General features: G+C 37.0%; 1 protein-coding gene across 1 annotated transcript in view; it reads left to right on the forward strand.

Annotated features, from left to right (window-relative positions):
- The window catches only part of LOC122791430 (doublecortin domain-containing protein 1-like), a 526863-nt gene that overhangs the window by 259285 nt on the left and 251736 nt on the right, over positions 1-15842 (forward strand). The window contains exon 12 of the mRNA XM_044059172.1: positions 15428-15623. Within this exon, the coding sequence (XP_043915107.1) occupies positions 15428-15623 (196 nt within the window). The remainder of the gene's footprint in view (positions 1-15427; positions 15624-15842) is intronic.

Below are 15842 nucleotides of genomic sequence, written 5' to 3' on the forward strand. Positions count from 1 at the left end.
ATTATTTTCCTAGGGAAACAATTGCTTGGCCTGAGCCATGACATTGCCCTTTACCCCACTATAGTGTGATCTTGCAGTTGGTATATTTAGTTGGGGGATGTGGGTGGCACAGCCCCCCAAATTGGGGGGTTTGGGGGGGTGAAGCCTCTCACTTCGAAATGCTTTAACTGGTGTATTGTGTACTGTTGCTCTACCAGTTTTTGCCCCTAGGAAAAAAAATCAGTGACCTGGGGTTTCACTGTTTTTGAATTTCGCTCTTTATGTGTCATCAGAACGGCATTCGCTGTAATGCCGTTTCAACAATATAATGTAGACCCAATCAGGCATCCTTTTTAGCATGGTTAATGACAGTTTTAGAAACATAACTTCTCCCATAACCAGATCCCCCCACCCCCACCACTACCCCTTTACTGTTACTAACAACACTGACCTTATGATCCCTCTCCACAAAAGTCTGGCTTTTCCATCCTTTTACTTTAAAGCTGTTAATACCGAACTGATTGAGAAGCACTTTAACCAAATGAGCTGCAAGGTCAATCCTTATATTCCCCACCTACAACCCAGGATAATTAGCTTCATTGCTCAGAAAACTACTGGCACACACATTTAACCTATTGCTTGCTACCAATACTTCTTCCCTGCTTCAAGTATTCTGTAATCACCCCTTTGTCTTGTGTTTCTCATCCTTTAACAAACATTCTATAAAAACTGTCTATGAAAAAATAGTTTAATATATGCCGAAACATGACCTAGATGGATAGCATGGATTCTGCCTTAAGTACAGCACACAAACCCATATTGTTCTACTCCTTAGAAATTTATTCTAACACACAGGAAGGTTTAGTTACTCGGGTATGTTTTTTTAGAACTGGTTAATCATGATGTTCTACCAAATAAACTTGCTTACTTAAGTTTCTGTTCTGATAATCTTCTTTAATTTTGTGCTATCTGACAGACCATTTAGAATATCTGATAGAATGACCATTTCTTAACTGATCTTTCCACAGCTGAAGTACAAGTCTCTTTAAAAGAATTAAATAACAACCAAATACAAGTGCAGGCACAATAATAGTACCCATTCCTACCTCTCAGTTGTGGCTGATGCCACAAAATGTCTATTACGATCATAACTTTTTTTTTCTTGCACATCAGCCATGGGTATTTCAACTTTTTTCACACAATTGCACACTAGCCCTGCAAAGCCAGACTGTTTAACTGTTTAACACTTAGCCTGAGTGGGGTTTCATAAATCATATCCTTTTCTAATCTATGTGCTTGTTCAAAACTTGGTATTCTAGCAACTTTCTAAGTAGATAAGAACAAATATTTAAAAATTTCCCTGATTGTGAGCCTTTATCTCGAATTATTATGTGCTTTGTTGATGATACCTGCAATCTTCAGTTGAGGAGTGTGTTGTTGTATCCCAGCAGTTCCCTCAAACCTTTTACAGCAAACATAATAATGCTTTGCTGCTGCCCTCCTGCAGTCGTTACATGCGAGATGTAAGAGGAACATAAGCAATGGCTGGCCAGAAAGAGAAGCAGCACAAATGCTACTTGAGCTGATAAACTGAAAGTTACTGTAAAGGTAGAACCAGGTTAGAAACAAGATAAATATAATGCTGTAGAAGAGTGTTGTAATAAAAGTAAGATAGAAGCAAATAAATAATATGGTTGTTGTTATGATGAGCAAGATGGGATAAGAAAGCCCGATAACCTTTTAATGCAGCAGCATTATGCTACAGGACAACCAGATAAGTAACTGTAAGGTAAAGCTACAGATAAATTATGTGGGACTTTTATTCTTTTCTATGCAGATATACAAAAGAAAGACATCCAGCAGCCCTGCTTTTTATGTGTACTTTAAGAAAAATGGTTGAAACTCTTTCCTTGACCCTGGGAGCAAAGTGCTGCACTGTAGGTGCTGTAGAGAAGGGTAGTTGGCTTGATCTAGTACTATAGGTATGTGGCAGACACACACAGAAATAGTGTTATAGGTGCTAATGAGATACACTAAGTTAATAGCATCAGTGTAAGTTATATTAATGCAGCACAACCCCAACCAAGCCAGCAGTTATAGTCCCTTCAGTGTGTAAATCTCACCTATTTGTGACAAAATAATACCTTTCAGCCCCCTTGATCACATGAATCAGTGAAAAAGCCAAACACAATTAGGAATAAAGGCTCAAAATCAGAGAAAATGTTTTAAGCAGTGCTCTTAAATGCTTAGAAAACTGCTAGAATAACTGCACATATTTTATAAGAAACAGACCAAAAATATGAAGCAAAATCTGGAACATTCCATAAAATTGTGAACAGTGTCAGCTTTGTTAAACACAAACAGTACCCAGAGAATAAAGTATTCCAGCTTATGGCACACAAATGCAAACTAGTCTTATAAAGCCAAATTGTTTGAACTAAGCAAGTGACAAGAGACTATGTTACTTTGATCCACAGGTAGCTCTCCACCCCAGTCAACAGTTATAGCCACCTTGCTCACTGTGCACACCTCGATTATGATAAAAATAATAACCACATAATGCATTTCAGCTCTATTTCATATAAACAGTACCCCACATAATAAACTATTACCTTTCAACTTGCTTCACATTAGTCCTGGTAAAGCCAACCTAGAATAGCTCTCTTCCTCTAAGTTCAGAAATTAGAGACAAAGCAATAAATAAATAAAACAAAATAATGGGGGACAAAAGACCAAACTTACAGACAGATTTAAATATTGTTCTTATTCAATTAGAATGTTGTTAGAATAACAGGTTTTCTATTGCCATGCATTTCCTGAAGGTCTGCAGTTAGAAATTCAAATGCTTGTTATCAGAACTGTAGCTAGCACATGAGTTAATAAGAAGCAAAATCTGGGTCATTCTACAAAATCCGTGGCAGCTGTGATCTATACAGATATCACCCATACCCAGGACATCAATTATAGCTACTGTGCTCAGATGTCTGGCTGTAAGAAAAAAAAGATAAAATAAAAACAAGACTGTCACTTGAGACAATGTATTTTGGCTCCATTTCAGATTAACACATATCACTCCCATTTCCTAGCCATCCTCTGACTGCCTATGTCTAGTTGCCTAACAGGATTTAAAAAAAATAACTTGCCTCAAACTACCAGACCTGCTACTGCTCTTTTAAACCAGGGATCTACAATTACCCACTATACCACTTAATTCTTGTGGGCTTTCTTCTTTATTGTCACGTCAGTGGATCATGGGGAGGCAATAAGCAAAAAAAAACTGTGGCTGCTTAAGATACCAATGTTTATTTATTTTAAATAAAGAAATATTTCCTTATTTAAAATAAAGAATTGCACAAACAGCACCACCTGCCATACTGCTCATGTATGCATGTGCAAATGGTAGGCACCGCAAGTATACAGAGGTAAGTACTCATGGTGCTTCTATCATTTTATAGTTTGCTTTAAATTAAAGCTAGAAGCAAATGTATGTTTTATTAGTAACTGTTATGTTCAGCTTGATAATCATAAGAAATATTTTTCAAATACAATTATTTTGCTGCAAATACTGAATGGCTAGTCATGGGTCTCCCTGGAGCTGTGGGCCTTATGTAACCATGCACTTTTATTTTTTATTTTATATTGAATTTGTTAAATGGGTTGGAGCACTGATCTCATTTTACCCCTTTATGATCAGACACTGCATGGAAGAACCCCTGAAGATGAGCTAATAGCTCAGAAGAAGATGGCGGTATGAAGTACAGTTGATGTGAGAAGTATGAATAGAATATTTCAGATGATTATATTAGTGGGAAGGAAAATAAGAAGAAGCTGAAGAGAAGAAGGGGAATAAGAGAAGATGAGTAGGAGAAGAAGGATTGACTAGTGATATTTTTTAGTTTTTCATCCTTGAAATTTTGTAGCCAGTGATCTGTTTAATGAACACAATGGATTCCACTCATTCATATAACTGAAGCTGTAATGTTTCTATGGCTTTTCACTGAATAATTTGTAGAGGAAGCGTGTTGCAAAAGTGAGGTAAGTGCTGTATGATAACTTTATCCCTGAATCAGACATTGTTGATATTTTGCCATATAACTCGACCTTTGGCATAGATATTAACTGAGGAACTTTTCTTTTTGATTAAAGTTGTTCAGAACATGAAGGGTTTGACATAGCGCAAAAGGTAAGGCAGAGATAACCTTACAGCAACCTGTAGGCCACATACAATCAGGATAGTTTTTGTATATTTGAATACGAATGGTGCTTTAAATCTTATATTTTTTGGGTTATAAACTAGTGGGGGGGGTTACTCTAAAACAGAGAGTTGTTAGACCTACCCATGCCAAATGGAGCATTGTATTCTATGATGGGATGAATCAGGGAGAAGTAAAGAGGAATTGGTATCGATTATGATCTGGACATGAGCCTACAAGAGATGAGATGACAAAGGCAAAATTATTTTCTAACAATATTGGAGATGGGCTGATTTAATTCATTACAACCAAGTGACTCCTCCAGGTGCATCTGCAGTTATCTCCTGCTGACACCTCTAGGCATCAAACATTCCTTGTTCATATTTGCACCAATAATTCCAAAACAATGCTATATACATGGTATTAAAAGATTTCATCTTAAATTTACACAATGGCAAACACAACTGCATTGATAGCTGACATCTGTCTAGTGCAAGTAAAGACATATTGTTTTTCATATATTAATTTATATTGGCATAAATGTCATATTTTTCTGAATATCTCCTCAACCAAGCAGCAGAGTTTTGAAAGTTATCAGCTGGATAAAGAAAATCTTTTGAACATTTTTTATATAACTTGAGTAGTTGAGATATTGTAAGTTGTTTACAAAATATTATAAACTTAATAGTTAATGTGTTTACAATGACTTATAAAATCCAGTTTAAGACCTAGAACCTAAAGACTGTTACCACTATAAAAATAATTTATGCTGAAGAGTTTGACATATATACTTCTTTAGTAACCTCTATGATTCAACAGTTATGAACATTTGTTTGAAATGTGAGGATATAATTTAATTCTTTGAAAAAGCTTAGGCTTCTCTCATTGGAAGTTATAGTGCCAGCTTCTGGAGTTCCACTGAGGGGAATGAGTTACGGACATTTTGTTTTTGGTGTAAATTCCTAATCTGAGATCACTAAAGTAATCTTAAAGTAAATCCCATTTGTGTGATTCTTTGCAGAAGCACTAGTTTTACCAATGGGAACATCCAGTATTTCTTTGCATTTAGAGTGAGAGTCTAAATAGACCACTAGTTATTACTATGATAAAAGGTCTTGTTTCAATATTAGTGAATCTAAGAGTGAGTTTATGATTATTCCTAGTTTGCATTCATCTGCAGATTTATTTAGCTAGATGTACTAGCATATGCTTTTACTTCAAATAAATAAAATCCAATGAGAAGATGGCCCAGGACAGAGCATTGAGAGTGCCATTTATTTTAATTGAGTGTTTTCTGTTTCATAGCCAGTTAGCAATCCAATGAGTTACAAATCAACCAGTGCAGTAATATTTTCCATGGCTTTACATATGAAGCTAATAAGACTGACTGTGGCTGTAGTTACCTTGGTAAGTGGGAAGCCACCCTTATGCAGGTATTCAACTATGAGGATTTTCCATTCTTCAGGAACACATCCCATAAATAGACTTTTACTGAAGATGTTTAAAAGAGGTTTGGCTAGCTGTTTAAAGCTTAACAGTCAGCAGACGTATGTCAGTTGGCACCATGGAGGAGAACTTTGTTTGTGTGTTTGTTTGTTTTTTGAGCTGGTTATTAAAACCTGATCACTTTTTTGATGGGGTTTGGCCTGAGCTGATATGGTTTGACTACGTCTATGTAGGCATAAATAAAGTAAAGCTGAATTTATTATTCAATGTTAGTTAGCTATGGATTTTGGGTTGTTTGTGCACTACCATTTGCAATGAGTGTAGAACATGACAGGGTATTATTATGGATTTTATAAATGCCTTATAGTATCCGCGGTGGTGGTCCTGTGGTAGCATTGTCGCATCACAGCAAGACATTGTCCCATTCAATTCTCAGCTAGAGCATCTTCTGTGGAGACATGCATGAATGGGCGTACCTCCGTTGAAGGTTGTGCGTTAGGGCCGGCAACTCAGCACGTAAAAATCAACTGCCAATCATTAGCAGACCGGAGTTGCGCTGTGGCGACCCCTAACCGGGAAAAGCCAAATGACACAACAACATAAATGCCTTATAGTTGTCCTTACTTTTGGGGGCTATCCTGTGCTCATAGGTGATCCTGGTGCTTCTCATAGTATTTCTGAGTTCCTTACTAATTTGGTTAAGTTTTGTTTCATGAGCTAGGTGGGAAAGATTTTTTTTAAGACTAGGAGCTTGTGTATCTCATTCTATAATTTGTTGAGTCTTTCATTCCACTAGAATGGATGTTTATTTGCTTATGATAGAATGTAACAGTTTGTCAATATACAATGGTTTAATAGTTCAAAAAATGCCTTGAATATGGCTGGAGTGCCAGAATATAGAGATTTAGGGGTCCTTCAAACATTTATGTTTTTCAAAATGGTTTATAAAATGTAATAAGTTGGATTTGATGAAGTCCCTGAATATGGATGGACTACTGCCATCACAGACACTCATACAGAGAGAGACGATTATGGCTAAATGTTCTAATTTGAGTAGGGACGGGAATACCTGTGTGGCTAAGCAGAGAGCAAGGGAGTTTGGTAAGACATGATCTAGGAGGTTTACCTCTAGTAAAGAGAGTAATCATTTAGCCCAATGTTCTGCAGCTGATGATATTGGTGAAGGTCTGGGAATATTAACTGTTGGATGTGAAAGTGGATCAGTTGATATCTGGGGCATAAAAATGTCCAACTGAAACATATCCAGTTTGACATCTAGCTGGGGGAATCGTTTTTAGGTTTTCAATATACTCTTCCAGTAACATGGAAGGGGACCTAGAATTAGCAACTAAGCCCTTTCTTGTTCAGAGTGATATGGGCATGTTAGAAGGAGATCTCAAATTAGGTTATGCCCTCACCACTACTAGCTGTCCTGAATGAATAATTGGCAGTCATCCCTAGAATACAAGGAGTGCTTTAAGTAGATTGTAACCAAGTTCATACCTCACTCCAAATGTACAGCATTTAGGTATTAATTAAAAAAAGAAAGAAAAAAATAATTCTTTCTTTCTTTCTTTAAGACTGTGTCAAACTGCTTGCTGCAAATGTAGCAAACAGTTACTACAGTTCAGACCACACAGGTAGTGCTACAATGGTCAGGTTTGACTGCAACTGTAATACTGGCTTTTAAAAGCCAGTATGCACAAAAATTCAATTGGGATCATCCGATTGCACCCCCTAATACGTTACACTTTGGGCATTTGCCCCATCTGCCCTATCTTGACTTAGCTGTGCTACTGTTGGTTGGCATGGAGATTATGTGAGTATGAAGTTATAGGGCTGTTAGCCTAGTAGCTTCCTATTATCCTATGTGTGCCTGAGGGACAATAGTATGTGTCTTTCAGGACTTGGATAAGTTGTTTTCCCTACCTCAACATATGTGGGTTTATGTTTATTATCATGAACTAAGAGATAAACCTCCAGTTTAGACATCTAAATACATCTCTCAAAATGGATTTGGTGTTACTAATAGTAATACTACTACTAATAGTTTATTAGTAAATATGAGGAAGTTGCTACACTGTGGCAGAATGCCTAGGGATAAGAATCTGGTAAAGGAAACAGATATAACAGTTTGTGTCTTCATAACAGGCAGCTGGGTAGGTAGAGTGAGTTACTGTATGAAAGGTCCAGTGACAGTGGTGGCAATACAGGTCAGTTACTTAGTTTGGTTTAAGTGCAACATTGAACTATGGATAGGGTGACTGCTGTTCTGTTGGAAGATTTAGGCTAGTGAGTAAGTACAATGAAGATCAGTAAAGACAGTGAAGAGGCTGAGTAAAATTAGGATAGTAAAGGAGAGACAGACAACAACACTAAAGATATAATGATGTGACTCTAGTTTTTGGAGCTATAAAAAAGGGGTCTATATCACTTGCATGAAGTGACAGTTCAGCAAATGGAATTTCATTGGAAATGCCATTCATCGAAATCCGCTCTTGTGTGGGGCTGCACTGCCACATACTCCCCACTAATTTATATATATATATATATATATATATATATATATATATATATATATATATATACCAGCTCCAAGATTGCACTACAATGGGGAAAGGACAAATTTCCAGATCCTCGCTGTTCCACGATCTGAATATGAACAGTCTGACGAATGGCATGTTCAATATAAGTGAACTGAAAATGCCGTTCGCTGAACTGATATAGGCCAGAAAAAAAGTGGTATCAGTAGTACAACTTAGTAATTAAAGAAGTAGTTGAATATTAATAACTGCTATCAACTAGTAGGACTGTGGGAAGAAAAAGTCACATTGAGCTATGCAGAAGCAATAATGTAACCAGTATCAAGACACCAGCTCAAATTAATTAGTTAACAAAGCAACAAGCAATACATATGCAAATGTTTAATAACTAAGGCAATAGTCAAAAGACTAGTGAATAAGTATCAGAAATGCACTGAATTCAAGCATAATGATGACATCAGTCATAATATCAACTACACAGTAGATGACAAGACAGAAAAAGGCAGTAAAACTAATATAACCATAACAAGGAAGGAGAGGTCATCTTGTCTGATGTACATTAGGCTGTTACTTTGCCTTCTTTATAGGATTTATACTGCTCAACTGTGCTCCTTGCACCAAAGTGTTAAATTGAGCAAACCATTGATTATTTAAATATTCTTAGGCTTCACCCTGCCAAAGACAGTCAAACTCAGGCACTTTAATCCATCACTAAAACCCATGCTGTGCTGTTCCTTTGTATTCATACATGTTATGCTTCCATGTTATAAGAGATCAGCATTAACATAATGCTGTAATATTATCATATATGTGTGTCACGTTACTGCTGAGTTGTCTAACATAACATTGCATATATCACTTTCTGGACTTTGTATTTATTGTAGCTTTCTACCTTTTTAAGGTTAAAGCAATGTGAGATGTTATGAAGAGGTAATACAGGAGCAGTATCTGCAACTGGTAAATGTAAGAAGCAAAACCTAACCGCATTCTAAACAGCTTTATTTTAATACAATAGGTTGGCAGAGGGGGACTACATAATAGAGCCAATTTGCTTTTATAAGACAATGTATTATCCTTATTTGAGCAAAAGTGCATTGCATTGGTGATGTGAATGCTAATAAGCATGCTCAAATACAGGAAGGTATCAGGTTATTTAGTGCAGTTATAAATATCATAGGGTTTGAAGAGGAATGAGAAATTACAGTAAATGAGAATTTTTATCATTTTTGCAACTGGAGACCAAATCTTGAAATATGTCAGTAGCAGCTCATTCTTACTAGTATTGCACATCAGCCTTTGCATTGCTATGGTCAGATAACATTTCTGAATTATCGCTTCCTGGTTCCACACACCCTGTCATTTCATGTTTTCTTGCACATTTTGCCTTTCTTTTCATATTACAGGTGTTGTCTGAGAAATGGCTGAAACTTTGGCATTTGAAAGAATTGTTTTTACTGCCTGAATCTGTGAATTTCTTAATTTGAGTTTCAGTGTTTTAATGGACCTCTGTTCTAAATGATCAATCTGGGGATAATATACTGATATTTTTACTGGTTGACCTTGAAGAACGTTGCACAGTCATGCAATACACTTAACATATAGGACAAGCCTTTTCCAGTATGTATCACTTCAAGGATGCACACTCTAGGGAATAACAGTACAAGCTCTCTGAAAATAGCCTTAGCATTAGTCTTACATAATGACACAGCTTCTGGAAATTTTGTGGTATAGTCCATTATTACTATTGTATACTGATACCCAATGTTAGATTCGCCAGTGACCCCACAATGTCCAAAGCAATGCATTCAGATGTCACTTTCCTAATAAACATTTGAATCAAAAGACTCTTAAATCCAAGATGAAGTGCACTTGTCTGAGATTCTGTTCAAGAAACATGGACATTTTCTATTTCTTTCATTATAACTAGCCAATAAAACCTGTCTAACATTGTTGTCTTAGTTTTATCCATCCCAGAGACATCATAACATACAAGTGTGGACTAACTTCATTACTATTGTTCTCTAAGGTTTTGGCACTAACAACTGATGTATCATTTTTTTCTCTTCCTTTACTTATTTTATATACGATATAATTTTTTAAACTAAAAGTAGAAGAAAGAAATAATAAGAATGTCTTGTTCACTGTCTTCCAGTAAATCCTTAGTAATGTTCTCTTTTGCTGAATGTAAAGTTTGATTTTCCCCATTTTTCATTTTAAAATTTATATGGCTTAAGTTTACTAATTTAGAGGTGATTACTTCACTAGCATATCTTGCAGGTAGATCTATCCCACCAAAAAATTGCACTGGAATGTTTATGTCTTCCTCTACTAAGAATTTTTCAAACAAAATAGTTGTTTATCTTAACTTTTCCCCCTTTCTATGCATTTCTATAGAAGCCTCTTGAGATTTCCAATATTCCGTAACTTCTTCCTCTAATTTTGTCCTCTTCTTCAGTATTAAACCTTTTTAAGTCTGTTTGTGGACATATGTCTTGTTCTGATTTTTACTTCAAATGTATCATTCCACCTTCAGTTCCTGTACTAGCATCTCTTACCTTATTGGGTTTCTGTTGATCCATTGTTGGGGAAAGTTTCTGGTAGCACACAAGATTTTTTTTTTTACCATGTAACCATAACCAAATTCTAGTACACAGTGTACCTTCTATGATCATTCACTTCCCCTGGTTTGGGTTCTAGATCTGCTTAAACCCATTACAGCTGAGTGCGCCTCCAGGAGTTTCTGCAGTTACCTCCTACTGCGCGTCAAGGCATCAACTATTGGTTGGTCATATTTGTATTAATAATTCCAAAACCATGCTGCATACATCTTGAAACATACAGGATGGCAAACACAATTGTATTGATATTTGACATCTGTCAATGAGTATTTGTTAGAACTGTAAGGTGATAACTTCATTTTTAAAGGCTCAAGCCACACCCACTTGGCGTTAAAAGTACATACTCAAAACTGCTGTACTAGAGGGAATGAATTAAGAGAACGTCACTGGTCTGACCCGACTCCATTATTATACTGCATAAGTACATCAAGCTTTTGTTTTTATTTCTTTATTATTAGATGTATCAACCTGATGCACTATGTCAATAAATGTTTTCTTCTCTCTCATTTAATTGTATTTGAAATTGGGGAAATTTTTCCTATTATAGCATCATTAGTCATGTCAGGAATCACAGATATAGTATGCAAAAGTTTTCCCTAGAATGGTTTTTATCATTTGATCTAACATATCTTTTATCCCTATAAATACCTATCACACCCAACGTGCTCATTTCTAATCTTATGGTTGCATATATGGGGACATAAGACAAGGGTAATCATGCTTCCAGAATCTAGCACAAGGTGAACTTCTCCCCTTTTCAAAATACAGCACTCTTTTCTAACTTGGATATGATACAATGCTAACTCAATAATCAATCGATGTTTTCTTCTTCTTTTTTTTGATGTTTTTATACTTCAGTGTTTCATAGTACGTGTGTGTGTGTGTGTGTGTGTGTGTGTGTGTGTGTGTGTGTGTGTGTGTGTGTGTGTGTGTGTGTGTGTGTGTGTGTACAACAAGTTATGCATCACTGATACTCCTTTATTGGTGCTGAAAACTGTGACTTTAGCTGCGGAGTACTCTGTAAGAAATCTAACTCCACCATTACTTGTTTACCTTCCATCACAATCCATTTTCCTGGATGCTGTAGCTTTGACAGGAGTTGATCTTTCCTATAACAATTTACAAATTGCCCCATCATTCTTGGTTGACTTTAAATTCTGTGAGCCACTTCAGCCACTAGCAAATGTAGTCAATATATGTGCATATGTGTGTGTGTGTATATATATATATATATATATATATATATAGATATATACACATATATATATATATATATATATATATATATATATATATATATATATATATATATATATATATATATAGATATATATATATATATATATATATATATATATATATATATATATATATACACCCAGCAGTCTCTTACAAAAATAGTCCATTGTTACTAAGTCAGAAGAGTCAAAGTATCCCTTTCCCTCCAATATGTTACTTAAATTCACATAATGCCCTTTCGACTTAACTTCCAAATTCACTACTCTCTTTTCAATTTACCAGTTTGACTTTTTAAAATATTATTTAAAGGAGCTGTTTCTCAGTGCTCTAAAAGCAACATAGTATCAACATTTTCCTTAGGAAACCCACTGGAATCATCACAAGAAGATTCAAGTTGCTTCCCATACTGACTCAGAGGCCTGCATGCCATCTTTTTTTTTCTGTTGCTTTGCTTGCTCATTTCCATTGCCATGTTCATCTCCCACTTCCAGAACCTCATCACTTGTCTGTAGTTACTGGTAATAGTAACAGAAGGTATAATATCAACCAGTTCCTGTACTTCTTTTTTGGATATCAGTGCACATGTCTTCCTTACTTTTTCCGCAATCCAGGTACACCAACTCCAGAGCAATCACTCGTTCTGCCAATCAAACTCATACTGAAACTTAGGCTTAAGACTCAAAAAATAACTTTAAAACATAGGATTATAGGAAGTTACTAGGCTGTTGCCCTGAGGCCTTTATAAGTGTAGCCAAAAGTTTAGCCCATGTTTAGACAAGTCAGCACCCAAAGCCCCTGTCTAGCAGGGACACAGGTGAAATCCCGAAATCCCAGGGGTGTAGTTTCCCATCCAGTTATCCAGGTTGTGCTTAAAAAGGGATAATGAGGTACTCTGCTTTATGTGGAGAGGGAGTCTATTCCACAAATGTGGGAGTCTCTGGGACACAAATCTGTCCCACCAACAAGTTCTATTATTGTCACAGACCAGGTTGAGGTTGCTCATGCAAGTTACTCGAGTGGAGCTTGACTTGCAGATATGCAGCAGTCCCATCAAGGCGGGGTCTAAGATTGCTTTGTATGCCAGACAGAGGTCACCTCTGATAAGCCTGTAAGAAACTGAGTAGAGAGACAGGACTTTCATCCTATCTGTGTAGGGTAGCTGTTTGAGGCCCTGGATTCTCCTGGTGAGGAACCTCTGCGGTCTCCCCAGCTGCTGTATGTGCTTTGCGAGGTACATGCCAATGGGGGTGTTGTACTCAGTAATTAGCCTTATAAGGGAAGAATACAGGGATGTTATGACCTCCTTGTCCCTGGATGAGATACCCTTACTTATGAGGTGGGCCATGTAGAAAGCTTTCCGTACAGTGGAAGTAACATGGTGGTAAAAAGTCAGGTTGCTATCAACCTGGGTGCTCAAAGGCCTCATGACTGATTGCGTGCTTAGGACATTGTTATTAATGTGATGACATGTGGGGATGTCACTCTCCCCAAAGAGCATGATGATGAATTTTTGGCATTCAGCTTGAGACCATGTTTCTGGCACCAGTCATTTGTTTGGGTGAGACCCTCTTGGAGGACGTCCACATCACTTGGAGAATTGATGACCATGCCCAGCTTGCAATCACCTGCAAAATTGGTCAGCCATAGCCCACTGGCTTTGGCCTGCACCTCAGAGAAGTATATCCTGAATAACAGAGGCCCCAGGACCAGTCACTGGGGTACACCGCTCATGACGAGTCTACTGCTTGAGGCGGCTTCCCCTATTTTGATTAGGTGGGTTCTATCAGTGACCCAGTTTGCTACCTTTCTGGTAACATATGGATTGATGCCTGAGTGGGGAATAGTGTCGAAGGCTTTGGCCAGGTTAAAGTAGGTGGTGTGCACCGTCTTCCCCTCATCCATGGCTTTGGTGACTGTCTCAAAGAAGTCAGCCAGATTTAACAGACATGACCTCCCCTTGACAAAACCAAACTGTGTGGGGTTGAGTGTTTGGAGTTTGCCAATGTCCTTGTTAATGAAGTTCATGATAATTCATTCCATGGCCTTGCAGATCAGGCTAGTTAGGCTGATGGGTCTATAATTTCCTGTATTGGTGGATGCTCCACCTTTATGTAAAGGGATGACAGTGGCTGTCCTCCACACTCAGCTGGGACAAAGCCGGTACTCAAGCTTTGGTTGAATAGGGTGCCTAATGGTGCTGTAAGTTCTTGCCTGAGTTCATGTAGGATGCAGCCTGTGATGTTATCGGGTCCCATGGAGGCTGTATGTTTTGCCTTTGAGAGGGCAGTGATGGGCTCTTCCCTAGAGAGAAGGGGTGGGAAGCAGGTACTGTTAATGTCCTGATTTACTGATGGGGGGACAGAGGGGTGACATTTTCACTGAATCTGACTGCCAGTAGGTGGCTATATCTACAGCATTTGTGTATGTGATGTCCTTGACCACCACTTCTGAACAGATCTGGGTGCTTCTCATTCATCTCCTTCACATCAGACTGTGTTAAGGAGGTGAATGACACTGTTATATATTATTTTTAAAATGTTGTAATAAGAAAAGAAAAAATCAAAAAGTTGTATATTTTTCAGTTTTTTTACAGTTCATCTGGAAGATGTGGCTTAAAGAGAAGGAATATCAAGGAATATGAACATAGTAGAAACATTTTCTTCAGTATAGTCAAACGGTGGATACCCATGAGTAGCCTATTCATGAGCTCCCACACACAAACTACAATCTGAAAATATTTCTCTTTTCATCTTACATGTCCCTTCTCTTGTTTCTTCTCCCCTAAACAGGGCTACCTAAAAAAATGTGAAACGTAATACTGTTAGTCCTGATACTTTGAAAATGGAAAATGTAATTCTTATGAAACGTAAACTGACTGTAGACATTTCTGTTACACTTTTAAACCATTAATAGCTGTGCAAATGCCCTTTATTCTTATATATTCTAAACTGCAGACCCCTGTACATCAGAGAAGCAGTAATGCTTTAGAGACCAACAATTTTGCAATTAAAAGACTACATATAGCTGGTTATTTTGCAGCACTTTAAATAAATGCATGTAGAGGGCAAATGTTTCATCCTTTTTCAATCCATGTTCTGTAAAGTGAAAATGCTTCCTAGGAATGTGCACTTATTTGCTCTATTTTCCAAATTAATGCCAACACCAAATTATCATTTTTTATGAACAAGATAATTTTTGGATTATTTAGCAGAAGGATTATTTTTTCCTTAAAAAATCTTATTGAAGTCAGTTTATTCAAATCCTGTATCCAGTAGAAAAAACAAACCTGCATCTTTAATTTCAGACTGTCTATTTCAGTACAAATAATTGATTCTTATATACTTGTACTATTTGGTAACTTTTTAGTTTGTTTTATTTTTAAGCACTGGTTTCTTTTCCCTGTTTTTAGTTGCTTTGCTTGTGTACAAAAAGACTTGGACTGTCCTGGCCTGTCACTAAGCTATACACCATTGATGGCACAGCAATTCTGTCAGTATCTGAGCTAATCACATGGGCTGTAAATGAGTTCCTCAAAGAAAATGATGCAAAAGATTTAAAAGCAGAGCAAACAGAATCAGAGCTTCAATATGAAGAAGACAAAAGGGGTAAGAATGCATTTATTCCCCTTTTATAATGTTTACATGAAATAACACAGCAGCATGTAATGGATGATTTACCTCCTGGTGAAAGGAAGCATTCCTTATAACATACTGATTTATCTTCAGAACTGCATTCTCAAAAGCTGATTACAGTAATACAGATACTGCAATTTTCAGAGACCTTTCTCAGAATGTTCTATGACATGTTGCCTGGTTACATCCACT

This window comes from Protopterus annectens, chromosome 17.part0 (assembly GCF_019279795.1).
Source record: "Protopterus annectens isolate FY-2018-M chromosome 17.part0, PAN1.0, whole genome shotgun sequence".
NCBI classification, from domain to species: domain Eukaryota; kingdom Metazoa; phylum Chordata; order Ceratodontiformes; family Protopteridae; genus Protopterus; species Protopterus annectens.